Source organism: Nuphar pumila, chromosome 7 (genome assembly GCF_984573655.1).
Source record: "Nuphar pumila chromosome 7, dmNupPumi1.hap1.1, whole genome shotgun sequence".
Taxonomy (NCBI): Eukaryota; Viridiplantae; Streptophyta; class Magnoliopsida; order Nymphaeales; family Nymphaeaceae; genus Nuphar; species Nuphar pumila.
In genome coordinates this window covers 46,018,048-46,030,013 of record NC_143255.1, presented here as the reverse complement: position 1 = coordinate 46,030,013, position 11,966 = coordinate 46,018,048, and the positions used below count along the sequence as shown (strand labels likewise).

Here is an 11,966-nt window from a genome sequence, read left to right as displayed (position 1 = left end):
AAAGAAATCAGCCTGCAAGGTAACATGAAATGAAGCTCCAGAATCAATTACCCAATCAGTCTCTTGACTAATCAAATTGATGCTAGTACCATCACATATAACCATGAGCTCTCCATCTGTGACTGCGGTTGTGGCACTTTGCTTTTCTTTTGAGCTTTTCTCTTTGTTCTGCTCCTTGAACTTAAGCTTCCTACACTCCTACTTCATGTGCCCTTTCTTGTGGCAATAATAACACTCGACGTCTTTCTTTGAACTCGAGTATGAGTGACCACTGGATTTGTCACGATAGTGCGAAGTTTTGCTCTTACTCCTTCTTCTCCCCTGATTTTCAATCACAAGTGCCTCGAAGAGGGAAGGACCTGATGATTTTCTCCTAGTTTCTTCATTCAGTAGACTGCTGGTAACTTGGCTCATCGTTATCATTCCATTAGGTGCGGAGTTACTAACTATGACCACTAAGGTTTACCAACTCTCAGGAAGGGAACTAAGGAGCAATAAGGCTTGCAACTCATCATCAAAAGTGATTTTCATTGTAGCCAACTGATTTACAATGCTTTTGATCTCATTTAGATGCTCTGTAATAGAGCTGCTCTCTTTATGTTTAAGGTTTACAAGCTTTCAAAATAGAAAGGTTTTATTCATTGTCATCTTTCTATCATAAAGACTTTTCAGTTTGGTCCAAAGATCATGCACAGAAGTTTATATGGATATATGATGAAAAACACTACCATCGATCTATTGCCGAATAAAACCAACAACTTTCCTGTCTAGCTTTTTTCACTCATCATCTTTCATCTCTTCTGGTTTACCACTATCACCCTCTATAGGTCCATCCAAATCTTTACAAACTAAGAGGTCTTTTATTTTTGTTTTCCAGATCATCCCGTTTGTGCCATTCAAACTGATCATATGACCGACATTGTTCTCCATGACTTCACATACAAATATAACGAGCTGAGACTAGAGGAACCAAGGCTCTGATACCAAATGTTGGGAAAAAACTGGCTTTTCCACAAGTGTGAATCGATGGAGGCAATACAACGATGACAGTGGAAGAAAGGTAAACCAACAACGAAAACAAAAATAGCACACAAATTTACGTGGTTCTCTCTCAAACTGAGGTACGTCTACGATGACCACTAGGTCAGCACCTTCTACTATTTTCAAACAAAGATTACAAAGTGGCCAAAAAGCATAAGCCTTATAAACACATACGGTGTAACGTAGAATAAACAAAGAGGATATACCTCACTGAAGAACAAAGAACGAATATTCTAAAGACACAGCCTCACAAAGTTGTCCTGAAAGAAATGTAGCAGCACTTCTTGCTTTGTTCTTTTCACACTCTTTCAATGCTCTAAAAGGTGTTTCTCACACTTTCTTTCTGCTTTTCAGCTCTACTTTTCTCTCTCTCATCCATCCCTTAAATAGAGGAGGAGACTCACATTTAATGCGGAAGACTAAACGTCTTGTATAACTTACAATACACCTGAATCATCTTATCATAAATCGCTATTCAGCGAGTACTAAAACAAATTGCTATCCAACAAGTACTAAAACAAATCGCTATCCAGCGAATACTGCAAATCGCCATCCAGCGAGTACTGAAACAAATCACTATCCAACAAGTACTACAAATCGCTACCCAACAAGGACTGAAACAAATCGCTATGCAGCTTAAAACACTAACCACAAATCACCATCGACAAATCGCTGATCCTCAAAACTTTGAATAGTTGAATCATCATTCAGCTGTGAGGACTTCTACAAATCGCTATCCAACGAATACTGAAACAAATCGCTATCTAGCGAGTACTGAAATCATCATCGAGAAGATCAAGCATTGTGCTTGGGAATTCTGCCGCGATAACGAATATGCATCGAACTACTGATGATGTCATAAATGATTAGTTATCAGACGATCCATTTCCAAGCTAGATGAGTCCCGTAAGGAGGGAAACCCAACAAAAGTGTCATTGTTGTTACTCTGTAACTTAATGAGAGATTTGTGAAGAACTTCAATTGCTTTAGTTAGAAAAAGGAAGCAATCCTTCCACATAAATATTGCATTTTCTTTACGTGTTCCAACGAAAAAGCATGTAATGTCTAAGAAAATGACCTCTTCATGAGACAATCCCTCATAAATTATTTTCAGTTTGTCATAAATATCTCTATCTTGAACTTGCTCCAACTGTTCTAACATTTCTTCCCATTCATCCCCAAATCTTGTGTTATAAAAAAGTGATCCAAGTACTTTAACTGCCAAAGGTAGCCCATTCGTAACTGGGATAACTTTTCTCGATAACTCAACAAAGTCATTCATGGGTTGATCTCTCACAAAGGGGTGACAGATGAACAATTAAAGCGACTGAACTTCATCCAACTCTTTAGGCTTGTAAATATCATGCTCTCTCAACTGATATTGTACTAGAACTTCATTATTTCTCATTGTAATAATGATCCTACTTCATGTACCGAACCAATCTTATCAAGTTGATTTACATGGTCGACGTCATAAAAATTAAGAACCTTTTTTGCGACCAAATCTCTGCTTAATCATGTTAATTCCTTGTTCAACCCTAGATATGGATGTATCTTTTCCTTTTAAAATGTCAATTACGAGGTGAAAAGATCAGGTGCAATATGATTACACAAATATCTATGCATTAAGCACCTGCTCACCCTCCATTCAGTTGTGGGGCCCAAAGCCTGATGGAGGGCAATTAGGTGCTTAATGCACAAATTTTGTGCCATGTAATTGCACTTTATTCGGACGGTTTTGTAGAGATGAGCCCATTGCTTTGTTTTGACATTTTGCTAACATCAAACAGAAAGCTGCTACTCTCAAATTCGGTAAATTGTTGGTTGTAAATAGCCTTGGCAATGGTCAGTCTTCCCTAATCCACTCTCAACATATATTCCAATGGTTCGAACACCATTAGCTTTCATGTCCAAAAAAATCTTCACATCTTGTACACAAGATTCAATCCCAATTGGTTGTTTAGTAACATAAAGGAGATCATTCAATTCACTACGAATTCACTTAATAATAATTTTGATAGTCATGCAAGAAGCCAGAGTTCGAAGCACAACATACTTGAGGAGGCTTAATATATAGCCTATAACATGACAATCGTGGTCTACCTCAACATATGTTCCAACAAGTACTGAAACAAATCGCTATGCAGCTTAAAGCACTAACCACAAATCGCCATCGATATATAAATCGCTGATCATCAAAACTTTGAACAACTGAATTGTCATTCAGCTGTGAGGACTTCTACAAATCGCTATCCAGCGAATACTGAAACAAATCGTTATCTAGCGAGTACTGAAATCATCCTCGAGAAGATCAAGCATTCAATTCAAATTTATTGTGATAAAAAAATTACTAGCAGATAGCGCTAAGAGTAAGCATATTGAAGTTATGATATACTTATGAAGAATAAAATAATAATTAATTATGTTCATTAAAGTGACATAGTAGTAGATCTATTGACCAAGTCCACTACAAGAAAACCGTGGATTAGCGACGGCCTCTATCCATCGCTAATCCGTCACTAAGCCGTCGCTAAACTGTTTAGCGACGGCTTAGCGATGGATAGAGGCCATCGCGAATTTTTGCTCGCTAATTAGCGGAAAAAATTATCTGTCGTTAATTCCGTCGCTAATTTGCGACAGATTAGCGACGGACATTATCCGTCGCTAATCTGTCGCTAAATTTTAAAAAAAAAATAAAAAAATTTTGATCCTTGTCAGGCGGTATTCCGGCAGCACTAAGCGGGACTTATACCGCACCCGACAGGCATTGCATGCACATAACGATCGCTCTGCCTCATCGCGAACCGGTGTCGCCGTCCTCCATGAACCGGTGCTCTCCGGCGTCGCCGTCCTCCATGAACTGGCACCGTCATCTTCCGTGAACCGGCGTCGCCGTCATCCTCCGTGGACCGGCGTCATCGTCCTTCGTGAACCGACACCGACGTCCTCCAGCGATCGCCGACCATCCTCCGCCGTCACCGTCCTCCGTGAACCGACGTTGTTGTCCTCCGTGAATCGGCGCCGACATCATCCAGCGATTGTCGACCGTCCTCCGGCGTCGCCGTCCTCCGTGAATCGGCATTGTCGTCCTCCGTGAACCGGCGCCGACGTCCTCCAGCGATCGCCGACTGTCCTTCGGCGTCACCGTCTTCCACTCTCATGTACATGCTCTCCAATAAGCTCTCCGACGTCGCTCGGTTTAAATCGAGCGCGGTCGATTTAAATCGAGCGCGGTCGATTTAAATTGAGCGCGGTCGATTTAAATTTCAAACAGGGAGAGAGGGAAAATTTCGCGCTCGGTTTAAATCGAAAATTAGCGACGGATTAGCGACGAAAAAATTTCGTCGCTAATCCGTCGCTAATTAGCGGCGGAAAAATTCCCTCGCTAAAATGTTTTTCTTGTATTGAGAATTAGCGACGAAATAATTGTTGTCGTTAATTCGTCGCTAATTAGCGACGGATTAGCGATGAAACAACTTTCATCGCTAATCCGTTGCTACTTAGCGACGGATTCATTAAGAAAATTTTCTCTAGCTAATCTGTCGCTAATTTGCGACGGAAAAAATCCATCGCAAATTTCCGTCGCTAATTAACATTTTTCTTGTAGTGATCGGTCACTGAAGAAGTTTTTATTAAACATGTGAATTAGATAAAACTCAGGCATGTCGAAGTGGCAAGTGTACAAGTTCACATAGAATAAAATACTACTCAAGGTTGTATGCTAATATTAATTCTTAAATTAAGAACGAGTTTGGTAGCACAAGATGTACCTTATGACTAAGCGGAAGATATAAAGTTATATAGCCATAAGACAACTTATGAGGACCACCCAACGGTTGGGCTACGTAGACATGCAACAATTAACTATTAACAGTTAAATAAATATAAACACTAGATAGTCAGTCTACATAAAAAATATGGTTGCAGAGTCCAATTAGGGTTGTCACCCTTGGGGTTGAAAGAACACTTCTCCATTGAACATGTCCCCATTCCAGCCCTCTTTCAGGACTACAGGAAGAGCTATACAGGGCAGATTTATGAACAATACAAGTACTAACAGAATTTTAAAAAACAAGGAAATAAAATTAGGAAGCAAAGATGTGATTAAATTATCTCTCAGTGGCGATTTCTTGCATCATTCCCACCTTCGACCCTGAATTCGACCTTTTGCAATAGTGTAGAGTCTTACAGTGGTGCCCTTGACTCTTGCTCCCATCAGTGCCATCGTTGCTATAGGCATCATACTAAGACTACCACGAGCCACCTCCCCAACCATATTCAGGCGGAACTAGGGATGGCAGTGGGGCGGGGCGGGGCGGGGGACAAGGTTTCCACCCCCGCCCCGCCTCAAAATTTTATCCTCCACCCCCGCCCCGCCTCCGCGGCGGGGATGGATTTTATCCTCCACCCCCGCCTTCATCCCCGTTTCATGTCCTCCACCCCCGCCCCGTCCCCGTCCCCGTCCCCGCCCCGTCCCTGCCCCGTCCCCGTCCCCGCCCCGTCCCCGTCCCCGTCCCCGTCCCCGTCCCCGTCCCCCGTCCCCGTCAAATTGCATCCCTACTTACAAATCATTCACGTTAATATTCCAGTTGATGATAAATGAATTCATCCACATGGAAAACAGTCAAGATAACGCATAACCTATAAACTTGCTACAGCTCTTTCCACGAAATTCATGGTATCAAACCAACACCAACAGAGAAATCAGGCCTTAGCTCTACAATAGCAGAAACTCAACAATACCGCCAAGGGTGACAAACCCAACTTGACTAGAAAAAAACATGTTGTTAGAGTTTTTTTGGGTATCTCAGTGAAATCAGGCCATTTTGTTCACAACAAATCTAAGAAAGTTTCAACCTTCATTTACTATTTTTTAGCTTTTAATTTTTGCAATGTGCCAAAACTCCACGCAGTCATGAAAAACAAGGCAATAAATGCACCCTTTCCCCCCACCCCCAGACCAAAGCATAAGTCTCACAAATATTCATTCAAGCAAGGGAAGGTGTTTGTAAACATAATGGATCATATGTTAAAAACCAATATAACCTGTAATACCACTATTAGTTCATAGCTACCTTATTTTAGCTCAATTATTCCATATAGCAACAGAGAAAACCCAACTTTTGATCAACATATCCATTTTTCTTCTGTAATTTGCAGATGCTCACAGTCACAGGTAACACTGCACTAAGTAGATTCAAATTATTTTTGAAGCTATTGTGACAAAAAAGGCGGAAAAACTTTGGGATTGAAGAGCTACAAACAGCATAGTGACGTGCCTGAGACTTTGTCAGACCTGCTAAAACCTACACATATAATTTGTAAAAACATTGAAATTTTGATGAAAAACTTCTAAGATCTTGTGAAAAATAAAGCTCAAAAGGCTATTTTCTGCTAGAGGTCATCACTATTCACCATATGACATGCCATATCTAGCATACCAATAGTATTGGGCACTTTAAAGTTAGAAAATAATCATGCCAACCCATGTCAAGAAGTGTTGGTGTCGGTGTCAGTATCAAACATGACTGAACACAAAAGTGTCGGACTTCTAGGCGTCTCCAAATAACATTTTGGTTCAGGATCCAAGAAATGGAACTTGGCCACAATATCTAGATAGCATTGGATTTACATTAACTTGGTTAATGTAGCAACATGCCCTTATCTCAATGGTACATAAATAATCAGCAGTCTTTCTTTAGCAACTGTTATAAGTAGTCAGCATATGTGAACCAAACACTTACATATCAAAGCTATTTTAGATTGGACAGAATAATCCTTGAAGATAAGTTCTAACAAGTGACCTACTTGGATTTTGTGAACTTTATCAACTATCATGGGCTATAGTAGCCAAAATTCTCTTTAATCAAGCATACAGCAGATAACCATTGAACGTCCAGCTTGGCCTACTAACGAGACTATATATCAAACTAAGGGCATCTCCTTACAAATTACATGCATGAACAGCTTAAGCATCAGCAAATCCACAGCTAGACCTATTAAGATGTTTCACTGAGATACCGCATAGGTCTGAGCACTCACCCTGGCAGAAGTAAAATTGTGTCATCTACAGGAACTTTCATGAATAAAGGCAACTCGTGTAAGTTTGTAACTCATTGAGCAGCAATCTTCCCTTTCCCCATCTTCAAGTCATTTCTTACAACCAAGACCTGTGGAATAGTCAAATGCACTATATCATTAGCTGCAATACAACATTAAGTGATTTTGTTGAACATCAAAGAATTACCATTAGCTCATTAAACTCTAAATATCATCAGCATTGATAGCATTTGTATCTTCTACTTCACTTTCCTATGAACCAAACAAAATAGATTTTGTTAACAAGTAATAGTAGCAGATAAAAGAAGTGAGTAAAAGAATAAAATTTACCACATCCATATCTTCTAAGAATGTGTAACATTGTGGATCCTTCGATGATGATGAACCTATAAATTAAAAATAATGCATTAGTTATACATTATAACATAAGCATTCACTAATTATAAAAAAATGAAATTTCATTACCTCGTGCTTCAGCCCACAACCAATTTTGAGAGCACATCAAAGCCTCTACTGTAGTTGAAAGGAGTTTACTACGATGTGGACTGATCACCCTTCCGCCTGTACTAAAAGCAGACTCTGAAGCAACTGAGGAGACAGGAATGGCAAATATATCCTTTGCAATCATTTGTAGAAGAGGATACTTGGGACCACTTGACTTCCAAAATGATAGTATATCAAAATCTGGAGTTCTTGGTATCATCCCATCTTCTAAGTAATGTTCAAATTCTGATCTCCCACATGCTTTTTCAATATCTTTAGATTGTATAAACTTATCAAAGTCAGAAAGATCATCAATTAGTGAACATTTGGATCCAATACTTGATTGAGGAGGAGGAGGAAAAAGTTCAGGTTCATTGGAGTTGTTTTCTTGTTTTTCATATTCACTAATCAACTCCACACAAAGATTCTTAATCCTCATAATTTCATTTAAAGCCTCATTGTCTCCATAAATCTTCTTGTAATAATATTCCAACATGCTCAACTTGTATCTTGGATCTAAAACAGTGGCCACTCCCATAATACCATGGATCACACTCCAATACTTATTAAATTTTTCTAGCATTCTAAGCGCCATGTTTTTCACAACATCTTTTGGATCATTTAGCCACTTAGTCATCTCAACTCTAATCCCACAAATAGTTGGAAAGTAGGCATTTGCTGTAGGATACTTTGTACCTGAAAATAATTCTGTTGCACGATGAAATAACTCTAATTTCTCACAATTGTCTTGTGCCACCTCCCAATCCTCTTCCGTCGGACAACGCTTGTAGTGGAGATCTCGATATGTCAAACGAGTAAAAACATCTTTATAAAGCAAAGCAGTTTGAAGCATGATAAAAGTTGAGTTCCATCGAGTTTTAACATCAAGAGCAAGTTTTTTGGTAATTGAAATATGCATTTGATGAGCAGACTCTTCAAATCTTTGTATTCTCATGGGAGATGATGTCCAATAAGCAACACTATCACGAATTCTTTCAATTCTTTCTTCAATCACATTCAAACCATCTTGGACAATCAAGTTGAGAATATGGGCACAACAACGCATATGAAACAACCGTCCATGTAATATTAATGAACCAAATGGAAGTTTATCCAATAAAATATCTACAACTGCATCATTAGTGGTGCAATTATCCATCGTCAAACTTATCAACTTTCTATCAAGGTTCCACTCAAACAAACAATCCATCAAACACTCAGCAAGAACTTCTTTGGTATGTCGATAAGGTACATATAAAAACCTGAACATAATTTAATAAGGCGATTAAATATTGATATTGCAAAAACATGTTAGTAAGAATTAAAAAAAAATGATTGACATTTGACAAGTACCTTATGATTCGACTTTGCAATCTCCAAGAATTATCAATGAAGTGTGCAGTGATAGCCATGTATCCCTTCTTTTGATTGGAAGATGTCCACATGTCTGTAGTGATGGCAATTCTACTCTTAGTTTTTTCCAACAATTTTATTGTCTTGTCTCGTTCCACATTATAAATTTTGTGAATATCTTTCTTTACAGTGTTTCGAGTAATCATTTTGAACAAGGGTTGAAGAGTATTAGAATATTTTCTAAACCCATAATGATCAACCATACTAAGAGGATATTCATGTAGAATAATCATCATAGCAAGATCCCTTCTTCCAGCATCTTGAACAAATTGCCAATTCTCTATTGTTTTTTCGGCATTCACTGTAGCATTGTTTGTAGCCAAAATATATTGCTTCATATTATTATGCTTAAGCCTAGGACAAATCTTAATATGATCATGCAAATGAGTAGTTCCAGCCTTGGCACCACCAGCAAGACATTTATGACAATGATTGCACTCTGACTTATCCTTTCCACCAATCTTTTTCCTAGTGAAATGTTTCCATACAACTGATTTATGCCTACTTGTCTGTTCAAGTGCAAATCTACCTGAATCAGTTGATTGATCTTCATTATCTTCCATTGAAACATGGTTGCTATCAACTGGTGTAACCAGAGCTTGAGACATACTATGTGAACTGGAAGGTTGAGAACTTAATTTATTGGTTAATGGTTCTTCCTCTTCCATATCAAATTACTGGCCACCAACTTATAGATCTACAAAACATTCACAAAAAAGAGACTATCAACAAATATTCAGACTGCTTATCAGATATGAACTTTAATTGATTTCTCCATAATTAAATTTTATACAGAAACAACTTGAACCAACCGAAACCAACCAAAATTGAAAATGGCTTGGATGTTAGCAGGTGCAATAAGCTTGAAACTTCGATGAAAAATATTTAATAAAGAGAAAGGCACGCTATCAAGTAGTAGAGTGACACATAATTATCATACAGTCCAAGCTGAATATTTAGTATATCCAAATATTTTCACTGTACTCCAAATAAAAGGAAAATATCATTATAAACTTACCACGATTTATAGCAATGTACAGATCCAGACAACCAGACTAGAAAATAAAAAACATGACCTTTAAGGACAAGCTATTACCAACCATGGATTAATCCTTACAACTTTAAATTAATCCCCAAGAAATGCAGTTGAAAAATGCAAAAGCATTCCAGTCAGGCTTGCATGATTATCATAGTACATTCAAGGTACAGGTCAACTTGAGCACATTTGATATCAAAGATGCATCTGGACTGGCCTAAGGGTTATGACCATGTCAAGGTGGACGATTTTGCATGTGGCAACAAAAAATAAAACAACCAAGTTTTAAGAACAAGGGAATCTTAGGGCTCGGACATTCTAGAAATAGCATTGAACCAGGTGTTTCGCAAACCAAATTATAGTTGCACTAGTAAGCATAATTGTAAGCTGCCCAGAAAATATTTCTAGCTGATTACTTTATATAATTTATCGTAATTTAATCAGGAAACATTGACAGAATGAATTTCTTGAAAAATTAGCTTGGATTCAATTGCTTTCATACATCTTCATTTAATCGAGTTAGATTTTTGTGGTCACTTGCATAAATCAGAAAATCGCCTCACATGGTGACTTATAGACTAACAAGAAGAATGGTATCCAAGCCATGAAGTAAAAGCATTAAGAAAAGGAAGCATCCTTCACGAAACCTAGGATTTTAAACTTAGGGTACATTTGGATGATAAAAAAAAAGTAAAAAAGTCACATTGTCACGGTTTTTGTCATTCCAACTATTTATGTACTACCAAATACCAACAAAAAGTTCCAGATTTTCATCAAATCTAGGGAGTGGTTACATGAAACCAAGTGTGCAAAATTTCCAAGATTCTTAACATTTCTACTAATAGAAGATTCAAAATTCCACATTTCTCAAATATCAGCTTTGGAAAATTCCTGTTTTTCTTTTTCTCGACAAGCTACCTTGCTTGCTCTCTACCATATTTTAACCCCTTTCAATTTGCAAAGTAACAAAGGCTAACGCTTGATCACCTATCCCACCCAGGCCAAGCAAGTAGTTACTCTTATCACCTGACCTACTCATGATCAAGCGGGCGCTATGCTCTAAACTATTCAAGCTAAAAGAGAACTTACGCTGCTCCGACGATGCAAGGCTACAGACGGGGAAAGGAAAAAGAAAAGAGGGAGGAGATGGTCGGCGACGGCCAACGGTGGTCGGCGACGGCCAATGGTGGTCGGCGACAGCCCGGCTCCAATGACAGTGCGGATGGGGATTGGGGAAGGGGAAGAGACGATGGCCCTGCTCGGCGGCTCCAGGGTTAGGATTAGGAAGTTAGGGTTAGTAAATAAAACAACTAAGAGTATAAGGGTTGGGGGCGGGGATGGGGCGGGGCCGGGGCGGGGCCGGGACGGGGATGGGGCGGGGCGGGGCCGGGACGGGGATGGGCCGGGGCCGGGGCGGGGATGGGCCGGGGCGGGGATGGGGCGGGGATGGGGCGGGGCGGGGCGGGGCGGGGGAACGTGCACGTCCATCCCCGCCTCCACCCCCGGACGGGGATGGATTTTAACCTTCGTCCCCGCCTCCATCCCCGTTTCATACCCTCCATCCCCGGTCCAAACGGGGCGAGGCGGGGCGGGGCCCCGCTTTCCCCCAGTCCACTGCCATCCCTAGGCGGAACAGGTTACTCATCCAGTAACTCCTATACTAATCATGACATAAACCGTCACTAGATACTGGAAGACTGTTTTTTCAGAAAAAAAGTCGATGATATATGACTCATGATACTGAATCCTAGCGGAATGAGAATATACACACCTCTGGATGACCGAAGAACCAAAAGAGATGTTGGTATAGTATGGGTCTCCCCCTCTAGCCGTATCAGAAAATTGTAAACGGTTCATACTGAGGTGAGATGTAGCTAGGCCCGACCCATACCAAACCGTATAGGGTTAGGGTTTAGTAATAAATAAGAATGAC

At 39.7% G+C, this 11,966-nt stretch overlaps 1 protein-coding gene across 1 annotated transcript; it reads right to left on the bottom strand.

Annotated features, from left to right (window-relative positions):
- Positions 1-5,590: 5,590 nt before the first annotated feature.
- Positions 5,591-11,291, bottom strand: LOC149832149 (zinc finger BED domain-containing protein RICESLEEPER 3-like). The gene is made up of 3 exons (XM_090012366.1): positions 8,938-11,291; positions 8,618-8,846; positions 5,591-6,845 (listed from the first exon to the last, which is right to left on the bottom strand). Exons 1-3 carry the CDS (start codon positions 9,663-9,665, stop codon positions 6,834-6,836), a joined length of 969 nt encoding a protein of 322 aa, XP_089868492.1. The 5' UTR covers positions 9,666-11,291; the 3' UTR covers positions 5,591-6,833.
- Between the last annotated feature and the right edge of the window lie 675 nt (positions 11,292-11,966).

Coding starts and splice junctions, on each gene's coding strand:
- LOC149832149 (XM_090012366.1), bottom strand. CDS start 9,665: ATGGAAGAGGAAGAACCATTAACCAATAAATTAAGTTCTCAACCTTCC. Junction 8,847..8,937: donor TTGCAAAGTCGAATCATAAG/GTACTTGTCAAA, acceptor AATTATGTTCAG/GTTTTTATATGTACCTTATC.